The following is an 18912-nucleotide window of genomic DNA, read 5'->3' on the forward strand; positions in this document are numbered from 1 at the left end:
TAGGCACCAGCACTCCAAGCATGTGCCTGGGGTAGCAAGCTGCGGGGAGTGCCCTGCCGGTCCCTGCGAGGGAAGCAGTCAGGCAGCCTGCCTGTGGGAGGTCCGTCAGTTCCGCGGATTCGGTGGCAATTTGGCGGTGAGTATGCCAGAGCCGCGGACCTGGCCGACCTCCCGCAGGCAAGCCGCCGAATCTGCGGGACCGGCTGCCTGATTGCCGTGCTCGGGGCGGCAAAAAAGCTAGAGCCGCCCCTGGGCAGAATTGATGCAGCATGTTACAGAAGATACACACACCTCTCTCTCACATTTTATTCTTGTTCTTTCATGCATTGTTCTTTCCCTCACATCTAAAAATCAACTATATTCAGGTTGTTAGTTTTCTCGTTGAGTATGGAGAAGCCTAACAGCCTTAATGTAGTCCCTCCACTGTGGAGGTTATTCTTCAGTTGCTTGAACAAACATCAGTTGTCTCTTAAAGTGTCATTCTCATGAGTGTCAGTTTACTTGAAACTGACAGTGCCACCTTTCTGTCTAAAAAGGCTGTACCTAATACACTTCCAAAAATACATAAAAGATTCTGATAATTGGGAGAAGGGAAAAACATATCCTTTTTTAATGAGTGCATAGGGATTCAGATCTCTCAATATCCATTTCCCACTAACTTACAGACACACACAGAGTACCCCTTCGTCAGTATTTATTTTTTTTATTAAAATATTGTTATACCAAGTGGAATGCTACAGCAATCTCGGTATAGGGCAGCATAACAAAAACAGCCAGGTTTACATTTAAATACTTAAAGATAACTTAAAACACACAAACAAAAAAACCTCATTGTCTTTGGCAGAAAAAAAGTTCACAGCACAAAAATACTTAAAGAAATACCAATATTAATATAAAATATATTAAGTTGTTTTTTTCTCTTTCATAGTTTTTGTTTTGTTTTGCACTTTGTAAACAATGCACCAGAACCAAAACACATTTTTTACATGTCTGGGGGAGAAAATAAAAAATGCAGTTGTCCAGCAAATGCACAGATATTTATATATGAAGGCCAAGGGAAGAAAGCACTGGAGTTCAATGGATTGAGAAACTCTCAATTAAAATCAGAATTGGCTACTGTCAAAAGCCAGCTGTCAGTAGACAAGAGGGTGAATGAGAACTGTGAATAAGTGAGTGAATATATCTTGGTGCAGTTCCAGAGATGGGGGAAATCAACTCCTCCACAACAGAATCAGACATGCTTGTTTCATGTTGGGAGTGTTTTTTCATCTCCGGTTTCATTCCCCTCTCTCCATTATTTTTTTTTTTTGCATAAACACAAGCTCCCTTCTGCTGAAACATACACATAGCATCTGGTACGTACAAAGGCTTCCATCCTGCGATCCTTTACCCTCTCAAGCATTGTGTTTGCACGTGGCTGTGATGGTGCTACTGCTGCATATAAGTCATGAGAGTCAGAGTCCGGTGCTTGGGCAGCCTCACTTAGCGCTTCTGATTTTATGGAGCTATTTTGACTTACATCATCTGAGGATCTGCCGCTTCCCCAACTGAGAGCCCAGGAGCTCAAACATATACCCAGCCACCCATCACCATTTGGCACGCGGCTGGTATTGAAACAAACAGAAGGGAAATTCCAGTTGGAGGAATCACGGGAAAGTGCCCAAAAGGAAACTGAATCTGATGGATGCCAATGAGGGGTATTTAACTCTGGAGACAAACAGGATATGAAATGGAGAAAGAAAATGAGCACAGGACTAGAGAGCCAAAGGAGAGACAAGCGAGGGAAGGTGAATGGCTAAGGGGCGAGAAGGTTCCACAGAGAGCAGGAAAGGGGGCAGGAGGGACAAAGGCCATGGCAGGGAGGAATTTGAAATGATAAATACAGGGTTTGCTTTTGTTTACAAAACGGAGTTATTTACAGAGCCTGTCCTGCCCCCTCCCTCACTTCCTCACACCCCTTGATGGGCTGCAGCCTGCCAGCACTGCAGCCTCCCCAGGCCTCTGGGGACCAGCCACTGGGCACCAGCTGGCTACTCAAAATCACCCTCACCCAAAGCATTTCCAGTCCTTTCAACAGGAGGGGAAGGGGGTTGGGAGGCACAGGGAGAGGCAGGAATTCTGGCCATGCCAGCACAATACAAGAGCTACTCCTGGCAGCGTGACCTTGGAGAGCGGGTACCAACAGGGCGTCCAATGAAACAGGCAGGCCAGTCCTTCCAGGATCAATTTCTAGCAGTGCACAGCGTGCCGCCCTCCCCCAGGTCACAGATGGAGAGCAGGGGAGAGCTCCGTGCCTCTTCACTTCCTTGTTTCCTGCGACATACCAGTGGCAAAGAGAACTTGAGGCTGTCCTTCCCAAGCACAGGTGCATTGCACAAGGGCTGGCCCAATGGGGTGGTTGGAGCAGGTAGCAAATGAGCTCTGTTGTGATGGAAAGCGGGCGAGATAAATGGCAACTGATGGATGCAAACCGCAGCGGCAGCTTCCCTCCCAGCCCTTGCTGTGTGGCTCTGCTGCATGCTCTCCTGCAGTCCTGCCCCCAAACTCCTTTTGTCCAGGAACTCTCTAGGCCACAAGCCCAGCCAGGCTCCCGGTAACTGAATGGCTCCTGAATCAGCATTTTCCCCAGCAGATCTCTCCTCTGATCAGGCCAGCGTGCAGGGACAGAGAGGATGGTGGGCACCTGCCCTTCCTCAAATCAGAATTTCCACCATGTCTGACAGGCTGATGGTCCTGGCAGCAGACATGGTCTCTGCAAGGAAACAAACCATCTTCAGATAGTGAACTCTCTCTAGCTAGGATTGGCTCCTGCTTTTATGTCTGTGCAGCACCTAGCACAATGGAGCCCTGATGCGCCTCATGGAAATTCAAACATTTACAACAGGGCCATTAGATTTACTTGAATCCCTAATGGATAAATATGACAGCTTGGGCCCAGCCCCTAAAACATGACAAGTGATTTTGGGGGCCCACCTTGTTTCAGACAGCACTGAGAACCCACCCTCTGAGAATCAGACCCTTTTAAGGTGTCTTCGGCTAGGCTCCCCAAATCACTTGTATAACCCTAGCCCTCTCCCATCAGCCTCTCTGATGGGACAATCATTACCAGCGGTTAATGCAAACCAAATGGCATGTAAGAGACAACCCAGCTCCCTGCACTCACTCGAACCCCACTCCCTCGAACTGTCAAGGGGGAGAGTGCTTGGCTCCTGGCTTTCCACTGGCTGCAGGGCCTGGGGCAGAGGGTGGAGAGAGGAGCAGGGGGATTCTTCTCGTGTTTGTGGTTTTCTCTACAGATGGTAAAGCCCAGGCAGAACGCTGCACAATTAGCTGGGGGGGAGGGGGGAGGAGATGGAGCCTCTCCGATTCCTCCCTAATGACTCTTAAAACCATTAGCAGAAAAACCGGATTCTCCCACCGAAGGTCAGGGCGGGTGTGCTAGCCTGTGGTGTGCTGATAAGCTGGGCTTTAGTTCAGATCTGCAGGCCCAGATCAAAGCCCAAAGGAATCAGTAAGAGAGAAAACTTTAGAGACACTCTCCTCTCCCTTCCTTCTTCTCTTTCCTCTGGTCTTTCCCACACTCTTTCCTGGTCCACACCCCACTAGTCCTGTAGCATTTCATCCCCACTGTGTATCTTGCACTCAGGATTAGTCACTGGCAGGAGGCTGAGCCCTGGCAGCCAGGGTGGAGTACCCAGCTCCTTGCTCACTCCTCAGCTATGCAGGGCTTGTATGGCACCCCTGGCAGAGGGAAGGGAGGTCTCTGGATTCACCCCGGGCACAGCCTTGCAGGGATTCCACAAGCATGTATTTCCTAGGGCAGCGGGGCAGGCAGGACTTACCCACAGAGTGCGCCAGGCTGCTGCTGAGCTGGGCACCAGGCCCCTCGTCCAGACTGCCGAGGCCGCTCTCAGATATACCATCTGTCTGGGTGCTCCCATCTTTGCTGCCACGTTTGGAGTGGAAGGCGAGAGGGCCGCAAGGAGATGGACTGGGCGTTTCCTCCACTGGGACTTTGCCTGCTGGAGGGAGAGGAGCAGTCACCTTCAGATTTTAAATACTGAGGTGAACTTGATTGGCTCTGGGCTCTTACTGGCTTTTAGTGAGCCAGGCCTGACCTGACTGACAGACAATCAGAGAACTACATTTCTGTGCTGTGTTCCAAGGCTCTCTCTGATGGCCATTGTGATCAGGGTGCAGGTCAGGGAGAGCCCCCTCCCATCAGGAAACACCCTAGCTCAGTGCACCTGAATACCAGTGGAAGGAAGCGCTGGAGGAAACACAGCAAAGGGAGCTTTCAAGCAGGGCTTTAATGCTAACTGAAGGGGCAAGTAGCCTGTGATTCCCTCCCCACAGGTGAGACTCCTCTTACCTGGACTCCCTCTGGAAGGGCCCTCGACCAACCGTTCACCGTGGGCAGCCCCCTGCCAATTCTGGGCCCCCGAGGCAGCAAAGATGGACGGCACAGACTTGGCCGGCCGAAGAGAGCCCTGCAGACTCTTGCTGGGATCCTTCCGCGAGCGCTGCTGCAGAATTTTGATGACTGCATCCTTCTCCAATATTTGGGCATGAAGTGCTTTTAACCTGGGGTATGCAAGAGCAAGGCACAAAGTGAGAGAGATGCTGGTGATTTTATTCCAGAGGGTATGTGACGCTTCACCAACTCCTTCATCATGCGGTGTTCCCATAGCATCATGGCCAAGGAAATTTCGTTCCATCAATGCACATGACAAGGCCACTTATTTCCCATGGCTGCTGGTTGACGAACTGGGAAGCCAGTTTCTAAATGCTCAGTGAAGCGAGTGACATAAAAATCCCAAGACTGATGATAAGGAAGGCCAACAAAAAATATGCCCTGTGAAGCCACATGCAGGACCTACCTGTTCTCCATCTCCTGGTGCTTGTGATTGGCTAAGAGGAGATCCTCATCAAAGCTGTTATTGGGGGAGTGACGCGGGGAGTGGTTGATGATAGTCGTGTCTCGCTGCGCAGCAGCGGTGGCAGCTGCATCCATGGCAAACTGTCTCATGGTGCATTCCTCCAGATACTTCTGCTCCCACTTGGTCATGTCCGCCTCCAGGGCTAGGATCTTTTCTTCCCTCTCTCTCAACTGTTCAGCCAGCATGTGGGCACTCAGCTCTGGGGATCCTCCGGTCGGGGCTCCCACCTGTCTCTGTATTGACACAGGAAAAATGACACACAGCATGAGACTGAATCATGAAGAGAAAGGTCCCTTGAGCACAACGATCAGAGATGGGCCCAACCTGCACAGATCCAGGTTTCTCCAAAGTGTGGGGATACTTGAATTGAACTCCTCCCTAACCATTACGCTGTGTCTCATCCTCAGGAGTCTGGCACACCTGGGCCTTGCCTGCACGAGGCCTTCCATGTAACCGGCCCCCATTGCAGCACCACAGCTGGCAGTGTTCACAAGGGGACTGGTGCCACCAGGGTTTTGAGCAACCGTCTCACTAGCCCTGCTTTGCTGCTGGCCTCCACCCTGGTTCCATGAACTCCTCACCTGCTGAGCCCGCAGCATCTTCAGCTCCTGCTCCAGGCGGGTGCGGAGACGCAGTTCCAGCTGCTCACGCTTTTCACAGGCGGCCTGGAGCTGGCCAAGGGCCTGCTGCAGCCTCTCCACCTTCTCCACGTACGCCCGCTTCCTCCTCAGCTCGTCCTCGGTCTTAGCTGCCCGTGTCTGGGCGTTGCTTAGTGCCTGCTCCAGCAGCTCCGCCCGCCGGCGCTGGTCCTCATTGGCGCTGTGCAGTCGTGAAATCTCTCGTTCCAGCTTCTCTTTCTCCTGCTGGTGTTCGTAGCCTGGAAACGGCACAAGGAGCAAATACATTAGCTAATGGTTGTAGCTGCTCCATCCACTCAGGACGTTCCCAGCTGCAGTCATTTCATTCCAGTGCATATCGGAGGGACTCCAGCTCAGAGCTATTGCATTAGGATTCTGGCATCAGATATGATGGGCAATTGCCATGAGAAAATCTAAATATCTGCCCTGAAAATATCTGCCCAGGGAGGAGTCACTTGTTCCACCCCACCGACACTAATAGGCTCCCAGTCTCTCTCACACCTAGAAGTCTGTGCTGTGCTGGAGAGCAGGTACCAATAGGGGGTCCAATGTGCTGTGGGTGGGAACAATGACAGCCTGGGGCTGTGCCCCCTTTCCCCTCCCTTGGGTTTTCATGGGCATTTTGCTGCCAGCCATGGAAGTGGAATCAAGCCAGGAAGAGACTGTCAGGCCTATCCCAATCTCTGGCAAAAACGTTTTCTCCTTAAAAAAAAAAAAAAATCCCAATGCATGAGAGAAAAAGGGTTCTAGCCTAGGTCTGGGATTCAGAGCGGCAGGAGTGCTGACTGTGTGCTGGAACAGCCAGAACAGCCGCTGGAATGCAAAGAATCCAGGTCACACTGATGGCTGCTATGATTAATGGCTCTGGTTTGAGTGCCAAGAACAGCTTAGCTCTCCCTGGGGAATGGCAAAAGCTTCCAAGAGAGGATCCACCTCCTCTCCTATCTTAAAGGGACCTTACCCTTCCTTCCTAACACACCCACCCTGAAAGCATGCCAACCTGCTCTGATCCACCAGGCCACAGAGCGACAGGGCAATGCGCAGCAGGGCTGGCCATGCAGCGAGCCGTGCAGACACAACTGCACAGCTCTGCATAGCACCTCCACTGTGACCAAGCATTCCCCCAGGACTTACTTTGTGCAAGCAGTTTCGCCACGGTCCCCTGGCTGCCTTCTGGGTTCTCCTGCTGCTTGCTGGCCAGCTGTTTGTTTGCAGATTCCAACCGTTCTGTTTTAGATTAAATAGACAGAGATAGAATTTTTAGAATTTAATTGACTGGGAACAGCCTGCTTCTTGGAAGACACTGGTGGTATTAGACACCCATCTTGAAACCTAATCTCCCTGAAATGCTCCTGATGTACCAGGAAACATGTCAGGAGACAGTTTGCTGGGGATCTGTCACTAGAGATGAGGGTCACAAGATTGGGACCAACAAGGAGGAGTCACAAACTGGTACTGGATGTGGTCTCAACAATGGGATCAGAATAGAACCAGGTCCGACAACATGAGGCCAAGTGTCTGCACTGAAAAAGGGTCCACATAGTGGAGATGGACAACTGCTCGAGTGGCTTATGGAGGAAGCACCAACGTGGGGAGGCTCAGCCCAAGGCACAGCACGTTTCTAATAACAATTATCTTCTCTCAAAATGAATGACACAGCCCAAAAAGGAGTGCACCCACGAACTGCCCTTTTCACTCTCCCTAGCCCCTGTCTAGTGCTGTCTACAGTTTCTTACCTTTCAGATCCCGGTTGAAATCCTGAAGCCGCCGCATCTCCCCATCCTTCTTGTTCCTCATGGTTTTCTCCAATGCTTCTCGCTTGGAAGATGCCTTCATCAGGTTTTCATAGTCCTCGGAGATTCGCTGAATCTCTGTTTCCAGCTGTAGGGGGGGAAGGAAGAAACAATAGGCTGAAGTTAAACATTCTTGGGATGGGGAAAAGACCAGAGGAGAAGATAGCTGGATGGCACCAGCGGACGTTTCAATGTGAGGTGCATTGCAAAAGCAGTACCACAAACCAACATGGCTGCAGCGTCTGTCACCAGTAAAGGGCTGGGTTTAAGTCCCAAACTACAAGACTAGTGACATGAGTCTGGTGGTCTTATCCTGCCCCTTACTTGTGCACAACACGTGACTCGTGGACCCTGCTCAGCCAAGGTCTAAGCACTGGAATGAATGGCAGGAGCCTTACAGGTCAGGACTGAGGTGCAAAGAAGCAGCTTGCTCTCTGCCCACCTGTACTTGCCTGCCCCATGCCAATGCTCTCAGTCCATAAGCATTACGCACACCAATAGGAGAACAACATACGCTTTCTCGCCACCTCACTCAAACTGCAAACAACCCCACACCAACAGGTGCCACCTACAAACGGCTTTGGAGTCTAGTAGTGCCCTGCACAATGATTTGCATAACTGTACCCACCATGCAGTGCTGCTTTCCCATCTGCCTCCTGAGCAGCCACTCGAAAGGCCCATTTATTATAAGCCCACTGCAACGACACCAGGCCCTCTGGAGACTTTGGGCCTGGGTTTAATTTAAGCCTGTTCTTTTTAGAAGGCACCAGCCATCTTCAGTGATAAAACTCCTCAAGCTTCTCCTCCCTTCCCAGCTTCCCAAAGAGAAGCATTTGCCTTTTCCTTCCTGGGACCCTTGGATGTCCCACCCCTTCCCAGGTAAGGAGATAGTTCTGCTGTCCCTCCACACCCTGAGGTTGCCCTCTTGAAGTGGCTCCTCTTGCAGGACCAACACTTCCGTTTTCCATGATGGGATGGCTGCATGAGAGTGGAAGGTGTGCCATAGGGGGCTGAATCACTCCGATAAAGCTTCTTGGTACACAGTCCTTCCTATTCCTGGCTGGCTCTGGCTCCTTAGTGCGCCTTTCCCTTTGGCCATGTGGAAAGATCAGGCCCTTACGTCTGTAACACTAAAGGGATCAGAGACCCTCCTCATGGGTCTGTCTTGCTGCCATGAATCTGAAGGGAGATACAAGCTGTGCGTGCACCTAACTGGATTATGAAACAAGCTGTAATGGAGAAGTTCTATCATCTCTCTCCACACTGTCTCCACTCTTCCTCTAGCTGCTGCTCCATCCCGCCTAGTGGGTTCCTGGCCTCCTCCCCAGCTCCAGCACATGCCCCTGCCTCTCCACCTCTGCAGGCCTGGCACGTGCCCCTCCCAATGGCCCGTTTGTTCTAAGGGGAGAGGCTTTCCCAATGGCTGTGGCTGTGCTGGAACAGGCCTCCCCTTGTATGCCTCTGCACAAAGGGCTTTCTGTGGCGGCCCAGCACAGACCCCAAGGGGAGGGACAGCCAGAGAGGGCCCAACTGTTAAGAGAGATGGTGAATGGACTCTTTTTTATCCACCCAACAACTGCCTTGGCTAAGGACTTGTTGTGCTGTGTGCTTCTGAGCCACAGCTGTTCAGAGGGATGGCAGGGGGAAGAGATTAAACATATGAAAGGGAATGAAATTTCTCAGCAGCTGTCTGTTCTTTCTCTAGGCAAGAAACAAAACCAAACCCCATCCAGAGAACGAAGCTAGGAACACGAGGAGCTTGGCTGACAAAGAGTGAGGTGTAGTGCAAATGCAAGTGAAGGACAGGCAGGCACGGAGCAAGCTTCCTCTATAGCCCTCTCCAGACTCTTCTATCCTGACCTGTGTAATTATCTTGCTGTCCAGTTCCTGGCCTCCTCCTTCAAAACTCTGCCAATGCACCTCAAACCTGACAAAAGCGGGATGACATGTGCAAAGTCTCTAAATCCACCCAGAGCTAGGCAGGAGGGGGCTGGTGGAGGTTCTAGGGAGAAGCTCTGTAGTGAAGCAGACAGAGTGACTTCAGGGCTAACACTGAGATAAAGCTCCTTGTCCAGCATTCGCAGAAAGCAATCCTACAGTTCCCGGACACAAACCCAGTCTGTCATGGACAGACTGCCTGCAGGCTGTGTTATCTCAGACAAAAAGCAGCCAGTGAAATGAAAGCATCCAAGTCTCATTTCAAATGACATGTTGGAATCAAAGTTAAGAGGTGACATGCAAACCTACTGCTCCTGGCAGTCCTGCCCCATGTTGGGGTCCTGAGCCTGCCTGTACGTTGCCCCAAGGCCCAGATGTTCACAGGTATCTAATGGGAGTTAATGGCCTGCATACCTTTGAGGAGCTGGGCCCTAGAGCTTTGGCTGGAAAGACTGGTGGGGTGCTGGCTCCACACATTTACCTTCTGAATCCGGCTTGCTTTTTCACTGCAGCTCTCAAGCTCCCGCCGCAGCTTTTCGTTTTCCCTCTGGAGCTTCTCACTCTCCCTCAGCAGCTTTTCATTCTCCCTCAGCACCGTCTCCATCTGGGCTAAGTGGCTGCTGGCTGATGCGGCCTGGGCTGTCATCAGAACCTCCATTCCAGCTGGAGTAAGGGAGCCCAGTGGGCCGTGGCACAGGGAAGCTTGCTGGGGCAGGAAAGCCTGGGGCATATGGGCCTGCATCACCCTGAGAGGTCACAAAAATTCAACAGAGACACTCAATAGTATTGTTCTGTGCCCGCCAGGACACACGGTAAAACAAGGAGTGACGGGCGTGGCTGGGATGATGTGCCACTGAGTGGCTTCTGGCAATAGCCAATCCCCAGCAGACCTCACACCATTATTTCTCTCTCCTTGAACCCCTGGGACAGGGATTGTCTTTTTGTTCTGCGTTTGTACAGCACCTAGTGCCATGGTACCAGCACCTGGTACCATAATCAGGGCTCATGCGCTCTATGGTAACACAAACAAATAATACATCTGTCGACAGAGCTTCCAGGAGGGAGTTTTCATCTCACCATTTTAAATATTTACTTGAACCTAAAGGGGGACAATGTAACCCAGGAATGTCAGAAATCTTTGAGGCTCCCCCCCTGCACTGGGATGAGTGGCACCATCTCATTTAGGGCTGTAGCACATGCAGCCATGCATCTACGGAACCCTTACAATATCAGGTTGATAGGGCAATCTTTCCCAATGCACCTTTCAGACAGAGATCAAGGCATGCCTGTTTTTCAAAGTATAGATTCCATGGCAATTATTAGCACCACTTCTTGGCTACAGAATATGATTTCAAAACCACTCAGCATCGGCCTAACTCTGCTGTCACTGAAATCAGTGGGAAAACTGCCATCCGCTTCAATGGGAGCAGATCTAGGTCAGTGCTGAATGCTTTTACAGATCCCACCTACAGTATATGTGGTAAGATGCACCCTTGCACTTCACTTGCCTGTCAGAGAGCTTATGTCAAATTTTCAAAAGCACTTAAATCACTGAGGAGCCTAAGTCCTGTTTTCAAAAATGATCTAGGCACTAGGACCAGATTTTAAAGGGATTTAGGCACCTAAAGATGCAGAGTAGTGCCCAGTGAGATTTTCAATAGCATCTAGGTGCCTAACTCCCATTCAAGAACCAGTGGCTTTTAGTGCCAAAGCCACTTTTGAAAATGAGATTTAGTCATCTAGCTCCTTTTTTATTTCTAATCCATGTTTAAAAAGAAACTTTATACCACCCAACACCATCACGCCAGTGCTTAAGAACACAATAAGAATACACTTATCAGAGACAGCCAAGCAGAGTGAAATGTCACAACAGAACTGCCCCCTCACTTATCAAGCTCCCGGAAGTTGAAGGAAATGCCTAGTCCCCTACGCAGCGGTGCCAATTACAAGGGAGAAACATCCCCCTACCCCAAAGCTTTTCCACTGCTCCAAGTTCCATAGGCCACAGAACTGGGGGAGGGGGGGGAGGAGGATAAAGAAGGGCATGACCACTTTTAATCAGTGAGCCTGTACTAAGTGCAAAGCTTGGTCACACCACCACTGAAATTTGACCTGGCCACCCTTCTGTCCAGCCACACGGGTGGCTGGGCCAAATGATGGAGAACAGGGGAGTCTGCCGAGATCACAACTTTTGGCATTGGCTCATGCACCGTGTGGGTCAGAGGGGAGACTCCCCACCAGCTAAGGGAGATGAGTGGAGACCAGAGCTTGTTCTGCCCAATAAGAAATATCTGAATTGGCACCACTGCCCCAAGGTGGTCCCTTACTAAAAGCATACCATGAATAAACATGTTCTGTACTTTGTGGGAAAGGGGTGCTAAGCAGACCAATACTGTTACAGGGACCTCTGCTTAACAAATCTTTAGGGCAACTGCTAAGAGGGCAAAGATACCATAGCCCCAATGACAACTTGGCCACCCTATGAGAGCCTGACCATCAGGTGCTTCCCAGAGGGTGCTATGGCTACACATGAGCGAGGGTTGGCTGTAAATGTGGGGCTGCATTCCTGGAAGACGATTTGGCAAATACATCTTCCTTTCTGCCTGCACCCCCTCCCCTCTTTGTTCCCTCCAAAAGAGAGGCCTTCCTGTCAGAGATATTATCTCTTCCTGTCAGCATTCACTATGGCTTGCCCAACAGCACACACTGCTACTCAGCCTCGCCACCTTTCCCAATCATGCAGCTAGCTGAGAAGACCCGGGGAGAGTGGGCAGCTGGGAAATGGTGGGTGGTGGAGAAGGGAGAGGACACCCAGGGGGAACACTCGAGGTTTAGTTTCTCCTCTGCTACTCTGTATTTCCCTTGTTATAAGCAACCAAACAGCGCTTTCTGATGTGCTCAAATTGCCAGGAAAAGCGGAATGCCCTAAAGTGGCTAGGACCCACAACACCAGATGTAGGCTTCCACTGTTAGTGACACAGGTCATAAAGCTAGCAAGGCTCTGTGTGCAGTTAGAGTATCTGCTGAAGAGAAATAGGCACTTTTCACCCACCACTGACAGTCCACTTACCAACCCTATGCTGCAGCCAAGAGAAGAGGGACCTCAACTGACAGTGTAACGGAAAGCACAATTCACCCTTAGGATTGCACTGGGTGCAAGCTGGGGGGCAGACTCTGGGCTTTGGCATTTGCACAGTGGATGAGAACAAAACCCAGTATCAAGGGGGTGGTACGTGGCTAGGCAGATTTGTATTTAGCAGGATTCCCCCTGGGACTGTTCGATAAGAACTCATCACTTTCACCTTCCTCTCAGTGCAGAAAGGCGAGTTCCCAGTGCCCAGGTGCTACTCAGCCCTCAGAGTCTGCATTCCCTCTGGGGACAGCACTGGTAGTTTTCCATATAGCTGGGCCTGCTTCCTTTCTCCCTTCCAAATTTAGCTACTTCCTGATTCAATTCCAACTCCTCAATTAACCAGAAATTCAACTCAGAACACAAGGGGAAAGCGGCTGTGAAGACAACATCATCTGCAAAACAATGGGTCTAATTTAGCCCTGGCTAGCCACCCCAGAGACAAATACAGCCCATGAGCTTCAAAAGTCAGACTGCAAGTCCCTTCCCCACCCATTTCTGCCCCCAGAACAGGGCAGCACTTTCAAAGTTGTAAGGATTCATGCAGCTAGAGAATGAACATTGTAGGGTCCCTACAGCTCATCTCCTTATTCTGCAACATGCAGGTTTCTCTGCGTATGCAACCAGCCTTGGCATTCCGAACCCATAGAGGGTCCCCAACCACAGCTTGTCTGTGAGCCAGACGGTGTTGCATCAACATACCCAATCCCCTTCCCACATGACGGTGGAAGTCTCAGGAACTGAGTGCACACCAGGAAGGAAGAGACTGGCAATGCATGCTACACCGCTGTGAAGTGCGAGGTGCTAGACAAATGTTTTGGTTACCTGACTTCAGGGTGCTGAAATCCTGGCCCTTCCCTGGAGCAGTGCCTGGGATCTGCCAGGTAACCAACTGCAGGCTCCTGGGGGGGGATGATGTAGGGGTACTCTGGAGGGGGGCCCCGAGGCTCCACCCCCTCGGCATGCTGCCCTCTTGGGGCTGACAGCTGGAAGTGCCTCGATAGTTGGGGATAACTGTGGGAGGAGCTCATGTGGTTCTGGGACTTGGCTCCATTCCTCTCCAGCGACATCTGCATGAGGCGTTCGCTCAGTGACCTCACATGCCCATGCTTCAGCTCCTTTAGTGACTCATCCTGGCGCTTGCTGCTGCTGTCAGGGGCATAGGCCCTTCGTTGGCCAGACTCAGCAGGGGCGCCTGGACAGGGCACCCCAGCCTGCTGTCCCTGCTGTGAGGCATAATACTGGGAATGTGCTTTGGCCTCCTCGTAGGTGGGCAGCTCCTCGCCCTTGGGCTGAGGCTGGTAGAGTCGATACATGTTGTTCTCCAGGTAAACGTGGTCACAGTGATGCTCCTGGCCCTGGGGCTCCTGCCGTGTGGACTGCTGGACCATCTGGCTCTCTTCTTGGGTGAGACTCTCCAGTGAGGAGCGAGGGCTGCCCATGCTCCCACCTCCGCGCAGCGCCTGCTGCTGAATAGCCAGCAGCGTGCGGTTCTCGGTGAGGTTCCCGTATCTCAGCTGCTCCTGGATGAGCCGGTGCAGGACTGTCCCAGAGGAATCTTCTGCCGTCCTCATCCTTGGCTAGTCAATTGGCAAGGGGCTGCCACCAGGAACAGCAGACGCAGTACAATTCCAAGGATCTAGCAGCACCCAAGGAGCCTACAAGAGATGAACACAGGAATCAGGAGGTAGCTCTCAGTCAGGGGTTTGCTCATTACATATTTTCAAAAGATTTAGTTTGCCAGGAGTCCCACTGTGGCACTCTGCCAGGAAAGACTCAATTGACCCTTTAGTCACAATACTCATAGCCTAGCAGAGCGGGGGAGGAGAGGGGGACTCTGAGCAACATCCTATCCCTTTGCCGCCATTAGGAAAGGCAGAACCAGACCCAGGCTGAAAGCTAATTCCATGGGAGGCCACTGAGAACTAGGCCCTTGGCAACCCTGCAGAGGCTGGAAGTGAACCAGTCCTGGCAGGCTCAGTTGCAGGGAACTCAGCTCTCATACAACAAGCCTCCCTGCCCAGAGCTTCAGTGAGCCCCTGAATCCCCATCTCATCTTAAGTATCCTAAAGGGAGCAGCTCTTGGTGGGGAGTGAGGAATGTCAAGCCTGGGGATCTCTGCTGGCTTCCCAGTGGGGTGAACAGCCTCAGCACCTGAGCTTAGCATGAGTGCATTTGAGAGTCAGGGTGATTGTTCTGCATAACACGATATACTGCTCTGGAAAGACAGGTCACAGGATCTTAGCAACTTGTGCAGTCAGAACCCCTTTATTTGGTTCACTTAGTGCGCGTGTCTCTCTACATGTGCCAGGCAAGGTAGCCAAGGGAAAGGCTGGGACTGCTGTCTAAGAAATTCATTCAGTTCACTGAACAGAGCCAAACTCATTACCCAAAATAGTAGGCCAATGCAGAACTTTTATTAAGCGAGACTCCTGTTAGTCTAGCTTTGATTGTGGGGGCAGGGAAGAAGTTCTGTTAAGTGTAACGAAGACTGTGCTTTGAGCTCAATCCACCATTACAACAAAATATCCTAGATTTGGCGAGCCCAAGTTACACTGGCAGAGAATGTTCCAGTTCCTGTGTAACCTGCAGAACAACAGCTGGAGTCTATAAAGCAAGAGGATTTCAGTTTCCAGTACTTTCCGTCTCCTTAAAGAAGAGAGACTTGTCAAATTTGGGCCAACACGTAGAATTTGTAAATGGAAGCTCCTACAAAACCTAAAATCAACAAGAAATATTTTGTGGATACAATCTTGAACAATTCCCATAGGATCTAATTGTTTTAAACAAATAATCACCCCCCCATTTGCAAACATTGCAACATTACGATCCTGAATGAGAGTGAAATTGACTCAAAAGTGCAAAGGGCTCATCTACTGCCATTGCCCCAGCGGATCGCAAAATATAATAAAAGCTTCATAGTGAAAAGTCACATAAAATAATCCTGATTTTCAAGATTATTTCAGTTTTAATCATCTACATTGTTATGGTGTTTTAAGTATGTATGCACACATGCCTTTCATACATCTACTGACATTTTAAATATAAAACCCTGATCTTAATGAATCAGCCATGCCTGGAGATACCACTATGGGAGTCGACTTTAAAAACATTCTCATAACCTTTTTGCTGTCCCTGGCAATCAGAAACTGCAGCTGTAGCCCAGGTTTGTGAATGGCTAGTAGTTTATTGAAGAGGGATGCTAGCCAGGGAAGTTCTATCACTGTTTTTAAGTTGCATGTCCTCCTCTGCACTCAAACTTTAAAGTGAATTCCTAAGTAGACATTTGATCACCTGTTTCTAGTCTCATGCTAATGCATGTGGGTTGGCAGAGAGATTGCTAATCTCATATTGCTTCATGCAAACATACCTCAAATATTGGCTCCCAACACAAAAAGTTCTTGACCAGGTTTTCTCTGAAGGTGAAATTAGGAAACTCTAACCAGACTACCTTTCCCGAGCCTCATTTCAACGCTGACTCAGACCTCTGAGATTTAAAGCGAACCCCAGACTGCCTTTGGTGAATCAAAATAAAAGAACCACACATCCCCTTCAGTTTCACAAGCCCTGGTGCGTTCTCACAAGGAGGAAGTCTGAAATACTGGGTCAGGAAGCATGACTAGATAGCTAGGAAGGTAGAGAGAACATTCCTCACTCCACCCCTACCATATGTGCTCTTCAACCTTTTACTATCGGATTATTTTCACTCCTAGATCTCCAGCCCCAACTGTTTTTTAATGTGGTTGCCTGCCTTTATTCCCCTCCCCTATTTTTATACATTTCTTTAATTTTGCAGTCACAAGAAATTCCCTTTAATAGCATTCAGCATAACTTGAGTGAGCGGCATCAAATAAGAGAGGATCATTTAAAAATAAAAGAAAAAAGAAAAGACAATTCAAACTCCAGTTGACATATTCTAGCAAATTCAAAGGATATCCAGTGAAAGAACAAGGGTTTGCAACCCAGATCTCCCTGGAAAACTCTAACTGGCTGGGAGGTTACAACAGGGTTGACGTTAAACAGCGAGACATTTCTGTGGCAGCCCCTCATGGAAAACCTCCCTTTCTCGCCTTTACAAAACCCACTGGATATAACTAACGCACCTAGCGCGCGTTCAGCAATTGCCATCTGCAGAGCAGTGCTAGGGCCCTGCCTTGCAGCCGCTTTGTTTTCCACATCGTTCGGCACTGACATCACCCGGGTTTGGATTGCAATTAACATTCCTTGTAAGTGAGAACGAGCTCATGGCTGCGGAAAGCATTTTCCGAGCAGGACAAAGAGAATTCTTCAGCTAGCTGGGGGCACAAGCACCTGTGACTGCAAACCAGCCCAGCAAAGTCCTGCTCACCCCCACTTTGTTTTTTATGGGTCACAACCCCGGCGCTCCCGGGGGCTTGCAGGAATCCCGGGTCACACGCTGCAGGGGAAAGGGGGGACCCCGCGGGCTGACGCGCAGGGAGCGCAGCGTTCACAACCCGATGCGGCACAAATGAGTGACAATAGCGAGCCAGGGAAGGGGAGTCGGAGATCTCCCCTCTGGCCCCAGACACCGCGGGGATGGGAGCCCGGAGCGGAACTCACCGAAGCAGAGCAGCCTCGCTGCAGAGCCCGGGGAGGAGAGGCTCGCTCCGCGCCCGGCCGGCTCGCTGTGTGTGTGCGTGCAGCTCGCAGAGATCCTGCCCCCGCGGCTGCTGGCAGGCACTGAGCGCCTCGCCGGCCCCCGCCAGCTGTAATGAGAGCCAAGGAGGCCGGGCTGCGCGAGTGGCTGCTATGCCAGGAATGCGAGAGTTTCAGGTTCCCCCGGGAACAAACCTAACCACAAATAACCTCTCCGCCTAGGCAGCAGCTGCGCGGCGCGGCCTGCAGGGGGCGCGGCCGCGTCTCTCTGTCACACGCGCGAGTGCGGATAGGGCTGCAGCCTGCTGGCTCGCGCTGGTTTAAAGCCCCGCAGATCGGGAGCCTTGCAGCGTTGCTAGGCCGAAGCAGCTGAGTCCGCAGGCAGCCTGGGCCCAAGTTCCCAACCCTTCGGCGCCACCTGGGGTGACCAGATGTCCTGATTTTATAGGGACCGTCCTGATATTTGGGGCTTTTTCTCATATAGGTGCCTATTATCCCCCAGCCCCATCCCGATTCTTCACACTTGCTGTCTGGTCACCTTAGAACCAGGGCCGGCTCTAGCCATTTCGCTGCCCCAAGCACGGCGGCATGCCACGGGGGACGCTCTGCCGCTCGCGGGTCCCGCGGCTCCAGTGGATCTCCCGCAGACGTGGCTGTGGAGGGTCTGCTGGTCCCGTGGCTCCGGTGGACCTCCCGCAGGCATCCTTGCAGAGGGTCCGCTGGTCCCGCGGCTCCGGTGGACCTCCCGCAGGCGTGCCTGCGGATGCTCCACCGGAGCCGCAGGACCAGCAGACCCTCCGCAGGGAAGCCTGCGGGAGGTCCACCGGAGCCGCCCGCCGCCCTCCCGGCAACCAACAGAGCGCCCCCCGCTGCATGCCGCCCCAAGCACACACTTGGCGCGCTGGGGCCTGGAGCTGGCCCTGCCTAGAACCACCAGGGCTGCCCTAGGCAAGGAACCGTCTCAGCCAGGGATAAGAAGAGTTTTCCCAGGCTTTCTGGAGCTGACCCTTGTACAGCAGGGGGATCTGTAGGATCTGAACCAGGGAGAGTTGCCAATAGGGTGACCAGATGTCCTGATTTTATAGTGACAGTCCCAATTTTTGGGTCTTTTTCTTATATAAGCTCCTATTACCCCCCTACCCCCTGTCCTGATTTTTCACATTTGCTGACTGGTCACTCTAGCTGCCAATTTGTGTTGGATTTATTCCTGGAGGTTTTGTGACATAATCCAGAGATTCCAGGCCAGTCCTGGAGGGTTGGCAACTCTAGAAACACCTCAGACTTGGTGGATTTGGGACCCTTCTCTTGCCTACAAACTGGGTTATTTACTTGCAATAGGGTGTGTGCAGACAGCTGTAGCATCCATGCCCCCCTATTGTGCTGGTACTGCACAGATACTTAGAGACAGTTCCTGCTCCAAAGTACCGATAATTTAAAAAGACAAGACGGACAAAAAGTTGGGAAGGGAAACAGAAGCACAAAGACTTGTCCGAGGTAACACAGCAGGGTGGTGGAAGGGCTGGGGGCCTGTAGCCTTATGGCTTCTGACCAGCACCCTCTCCATTAGAACATGCTTCTGCCTCAGTGAAGTAACTGTTTGGGACAGCCACTAGACGATAAAAAAAAGAGCCACATTCACCTCACGTGAGTTACACCACTGAGACGTGCCCAACCCAGCTGCATGTGTTCCTCAAAGCCCCTCATGACTCAGAAATGCACCTAGGAAATCAGCAAGGGGGAATTCTGTGAAACATAATCACAATATAAAAAGGGAAGCTTGGAATGGAAACTATTTTGCAACCTTCATTAGAGCAGTCACCTCTGCCATGACTGCTATTCATGGGCGGCACGTGAAC

General features: G+C 51.2%; 1 protein-coding gene across 2 annotated transcripts; it reads right to left on the reverse strand.

Moving 5' to 3' along the window:
* Positions 1-682: 682 nt before the first annotated feature.
* AMOTL2 (angiomotin like 2) lies at positions 683-17146 on the reverse strand. Of its 2 annotated transcripts, none has more exons than XM_050965414.1 (10): positions 17021-17146; positions 13265-14097; positions 9791-10055; positions 7315-7459; positions 6713-6805; positions 5522-5817; positions 4881-5173; positions 4373-4584; positions 3843-4019; positions 683-2752 (listed from the first exon to the last, which is right to left on the reverse strand). In XM_050965414.1, exons 2-10 carry the CDS (start codon positions 14011-14013, stop codon positions 2694-2696), a joined length of 2289 nt encoding a protein of 762 aa, XP_050821371.1. In that variant the 5' UTR covers positions 14014-14097; positions 17021-17146; the 3' UTR covers positions 683-2693. The 2 variants fall into 2 exon arrangements, with proteins under 2 accessions (XP_050821371.1, XP_050821370.1); XM_050965413.1 differs by having other exon boundaries at positions 3843-4022; positions 17021-17145.
* Positions 17147-18912: the final 1766 nt, after the last annotated feature.

Source organism: Gopherus flavomarginatus, chromosome 8 (genome assembly GCF_025201925.1).
Source record: "Gopherus flavomarginatus isolate rGopFla2 chromosome 8, rGopFla2.mat.asm, whole genome shotgun sequence".
NCBI lineage: Eukaryota > Metazoa > Chordata > Testudines > Testudinidae > Gopherus > Gopherus flavomarginatus.

Excerpts from the sequence above, each read along its gene's own strand:
- AMOTL2 (XM_050965413.1), bottom strand. The coding sequence starts at position 14,013 with ATGAGGACGGCAGAAGATTCCTCTGGGACAGTCCTGCACCGGCTCATC. Across the intron at positions 7,460-9,790 it reads AAGCAAGCCGGATTCAGAAG|CTGGAAACAGAGATTCAGCG; the intron begins GTAAATGTGTGG and ends CCCCCCCTACAG. Across the intron at positions 5,818-6,712 it reads GGCGAAACTGCTTGCACAAA|GCTACGAACACCAGCAGGAG; the intron begins GTAAGTCCTGGG and ends TGCCGTTTCCAG.